This window comes from Triticum aestivum, chromosome 4D (genome assembly GCF_018294505.1).
Source record: "Triticum aestivum cultivar Chinese Spring chromosome 4D, IWGSC CS RefSeq v2.1, whole genome shotgun sequence".
Taxonomy (NCBI): domain Eukaryota; kingdom Viridiplantae; phylum Streptophyta; class Magnoliopsida; order Poales; family Poaceae; genus Triticum; species Triticum aestivum.
The window spans coordinates 360,479,735-360,483,919 of NC_057805.1; the positions used below are offsets into that span (position 1 = coordinate 360,479,735).

Consider the following 4,185-nt stretch of genomic DNA (forward strand, 5'->3'; position numbering starts at 1 on the left):
TAAAAGCTTCATCGTAGCCAGAATAGAGTTACAGATTGTCTGGCAAGATATAGTCGTACTGAACGTAACACAACGGTGTCGCTACACAGAGGGCACCATGTACCCAAGAATTCTTGCCTCTTAATTGTAACTCTATTATATTGAAATAAAACTTTTTTTATCCCAGCAAAAAGAAAAATCAACAGGTGCCAACATAATCTGTATACGCGAAGAAACTCGCAATTACTAGAAATCCAAGCCCAGTCCAAGCATCCATCCATCCCACTGGATGGTCCAGTTCACCCCCATCCTCTCCAGCCTCACCCGTTATAAATAGCGTGGATTCCTCAGTCCTCGCACTCCCCACATTCCCCTTCTCTCAGTCTCCACCACTTCACCCTCCCCTCCAAGCATACAACACTTCAAGAAAAAGCGCAAACCCATGGAGTTCTACGATGACGAGAAGTGGAAGTTCTCCAAGAAGAGCCGGAACAACGGCAGCTGCAGGCGCGTCTCCAGCGGCGGGGGCGGCGGCGGCGACCCGTTCCTCAAGAGGTCGGCCAGCACAAGGGACCAGGCGATCGGCCGGCGGGCGAGCGCCACCGCGGCCGCCTCGGCGAGCGGGTGCGCGGCGCCTTCGTTCTCGAGCCGGTGCGCGGGGCTGGTGAAGGAGCAGCGGGCGCGCTTCTACATCATGCGCCGCTGCGTCACCATGCTCGTCTGCTGGAAGGACTGCTCGTAGCCATGGCCTCCCGCCGCCGCCGCGCTCAAGATCTCCCCCGCCCCCGCCCGCCGTTTCTCCCCCGGATTAGCCACAGTACAGAGGCAAGAGATCGAGGATGTCGAGTAGGCGGCTAATTGGGTGATGTATGTACAGATCAGCCTCTTACTAGGAGTCAGTCTTGTTTTTCCTTCCTTTTTTTCTCGTCCCATTTCTGGGACGGTTCTTGGAGAAACTACTACTAGTGCTTGATTAGTTAGTGATTAGCAGCAGAGTAGTTAGTGCTGCAACCTTAGAGGAGGTGGTACTGTGGGCAAGTTTTGGGATCGCCATCTGAAGGAGAGGGAGGATCTTGTTGTTGTTGTTGTTCAGCTGCTGCTGCTGCTGCTGCAGAGCAGAGGCTAGCTAGGAGAAATCTGAGACACGGCTGGGCTAGCTAGGCCTAGCTGAAATCTAGTGGATCTTCTTCTACTCCTACTATTGTACTCCTACTGCCAGTGCAAGGCTGGAAAGTTGTGACTACTGTATGATGTATAGGTAAAGAAATGAGACGCCACAGCATATACTAGTATGTGCTCATCCTCCTCCTCCTCGATCTTGTCATTTCTCCTGGCCACGGCCCACGGCAAGGATGCTAAGTAGAGAGTTGCAAGTGGACATAAGAGGAATCAAATGGATGGTGTGGTGGAGGAAGACGAAGAAGAGAAGAGTGGTGGTGAGCAGAGGAAGAGCGTTTGCTTTGGGATCAGGGAGGGGGCAGTAAATGGGGGTGGTGACGGTGATGGCATCCTCTCCCTTGTCCTCACCCTTATGGGACTGCCATTTCCGGCGTGGCCAGCTGACGCCACTCCATTATTGCGCTCTCCCTCGCCCTCAGACTAGCCAGAGTAACTTTCAGCAGTAATATAGAATCCAACTCAGCAATTTTGCTTACGTGACAATGAGTTAATGAGAAGAGAGGTAGCTGTAGTAACTTAGCTAGTTACTGTAACATCACATGTCCCAATGCAATATGAGTCTATAGCCTAATAAATGAAGCTCTGCATGTTACCACACTTATATTACTATCCATTATGAAGGTAATAACATAGTCTAGGGATATGTGTATGTTACTCTCCATTGTGGCTAGTCTCAGCTTGGAACAAACGCAAAAACAGAGTGACCCAGAGAAATACGCACACTCAGCCATGAGTGCCTCACTTGGTGGTAGGAGTAGTAGCTAGGACGCTCTGATCTGAGGCCGGCCGGCCGATGCAGTTTTTAATTTCGTGTGCAGTCACATTGCGTCAGTGGAGTAGGCCTCGGAACCCATTGTTAATAGCCGGGGAACGGGGGGTTGGAGCGGTAGATCGATCAACATCAACGGAGGGAATCAAAGCATCAAACAGTGTGCAAGGCAGGTTTTTGCTAGCAGTACCACTAGCACATGCCGCTCCTTTCGGCTTTGCCCCTCTCGCTCGCTCACCCTGCTGCAGGTGAATCGGGCCACGCCTCTCCTGCCGATGCACGCATGCAGACGCAGTACTCCGCCGATCGATCATCATGCCCCTCTGCGCCGCACGGCGACGCCGCCATTGGCCGCGGCGCGGGAGGACGCTGTGCGCTCGTGTGGACTGGATCTCGAGGGCCGGGGTCGCCTTCGCTGTTCGTGCACGCACGCACGCACGTACGGACGACGCGCCGCACGACGACGGCCCGTGATCTCTAGCAGCTGGGGAGGCGTTTGGCGCGCACCGGGCAGCACCTGAATCTTTACCTACACACGCCTGCACCCGCAGATGCGCCAAAGCGTACGCGCGCACCCGCATGCATGGCGATCACAATCTTCCGATGATCGTCTCTTCCAAGCGCACGGCAGCGATCAATCCTTCACAGCATCCTGGGATTTAGGCAAATCTGCGCTGCAATCAGTACGTGGTCTGGTGCGAGGCGTCGCCCGGACGAAACTCTTTGCTGGAACGGGTCGGCAGCGTGACGGGGACCTGGCTACGGGCAACAGAACAGGTAGGCCCGGGCGTTTGGGCTCTTGCGAGCGCAAGCAGGAGCAAGCAATTAGTCTGCTGTTACAGGTTGGTGGCTGGGGAAAGCTACGTGAGGTATCGTCAAAAGAGTAATGGAACTCGTGTCAAAAATAAAAAAAGAGTAACGGAACTGTGGTGGTGCCGAACTGAGGCCCCAAATTGAGAATGAGAAGGAACTCGATCCGGTCCACCACCACGGCAACCTACCCTTTTTCTCCTTCGGATCGCGCGAAAACTAATCTTTCTCATCGCACAAACCTAGGCATGCCGGTTAGTTTACGATATCGGCTTACTCCTGCCCGATTTCCCAAGAGACAGACTGAATCATCTCGCAGAATGTGGCAAAGTCAGGTCAAGAGAAGACGTGCGCTTTCAGGCTTGCTAAACTACTACTACTAGTACTAGAAGTACTTTTATAAGTAATTAGCCATGAGATGGACTCGGGTCCCCTCGGTGGGTTATACCGGACCCCGGCCGGTTGACGGAGATGCATGGGCTCTTCACGCCCAAGCAGAGCGCTGAGATAGATAGGGAGATTATCACGGCTTTTGCTGCCACGGCGGACATGGGTGCACTGTGGAACTATTACACCGCTGGTACTTGTACCAATCCACCATCATCAGCTACTAGCTGGGAAACGTTACCCCCGTGGTGCAAGGCACAACCCAACCCAACACAAGGGGAAGGAAAGAGCGCAAGTGGTCGACCCAGCACAGGAACGAACACTGTGCCTCCGTGGCCCCTCCTCTCGTGTCCTGGGCGAGACAGTCCATGTGCCCGGCCCGCACCAAACACCGAAGTGACCCTCCCTATCTTGTCATGCCCTGCCTGGTACTGCTAGTAACAAGTCTAGTAATAGTAGTGGTAGCAAGGATAAGCACGGCTCGGCAATTACAATCGCCATGCGTGCCACGGCAGAGCAGGCAACTGATTAGTAGATCAATCGGCTGGAAAAGCACTGTGCCAATCATTCATGCCCATTGGCCAAGACGATACGATGCTCGCTTCACTTGCCCAAGTGACAGGGACCGACCGTGCAAATAAAAACGTGCTGCCTGGGGCCATTTTCTTCCCGGTATCTATAGAACGAGAATTTATCCATCTAGACCCTAAGAGATATATCCTCTAGTATACATATAGTATGAAAGAAAGGAACTAAAAAGGGAGCGATTGGATTATGGATAGCGGGAGCACTGTTACCACGTATGACTATATGATGAGGATGGAGCCAGATGCTTTGCTTTTTCATCATGTCGCCGATTGCTGCTGGATTCTTCGAGTGATTGCTCGCTAGATACTCTGATGATTGTAGCCGCCGGCCCAAGATGCACTTGTGGAAAACGGCATGATATATTTTTGCCTTCCTTCGGTAACGGAGAAGTTTGTCCCCGAATCTTTGCGATCGGTAGTAAAATCCATGTCAGAGCGCGCGTGCTAAATCCTGTCGCACGTTCGTTTGACTCG

At 52.9% G+C, this 4,185-nt stretch overlaps 1 protein-coding gene across 1 annotated transcript; it reads left to right on the forward strand.

Moving 5' to 3' along the window:
* Nucleotides 1-322: 322 nt before the first annotated feature.
* Nucleotides 323-1,277, forward strand: LOC123097913 (small polypeptide DEVIL 11). The gene has a single exon (XM_044519761.1). The coding sequence runs from the start codon at nucleotides 422-424 to the stop codon at nucleotides 719-721; it is 300 nt and encodes a 99-aa protein (XP_044375696.1). The 5' UTR covers nucleotides 323-421; the 3' UTR covers nucleotides 722-1,277.
* The last annotated feature ends 2,908 nt before the right edge of the window (nucleotides 1,278-4,185 follow it).

Excerpts from the sequence above, each read along its gene's own strand:
- LOC123097913 (XM_044519761.1), top strand. The coding sequence starts at position 422 with ATGGAGTTCTACGATGACGAGAAGTGGAAGTTCTCCAAGAAGAGCCGG.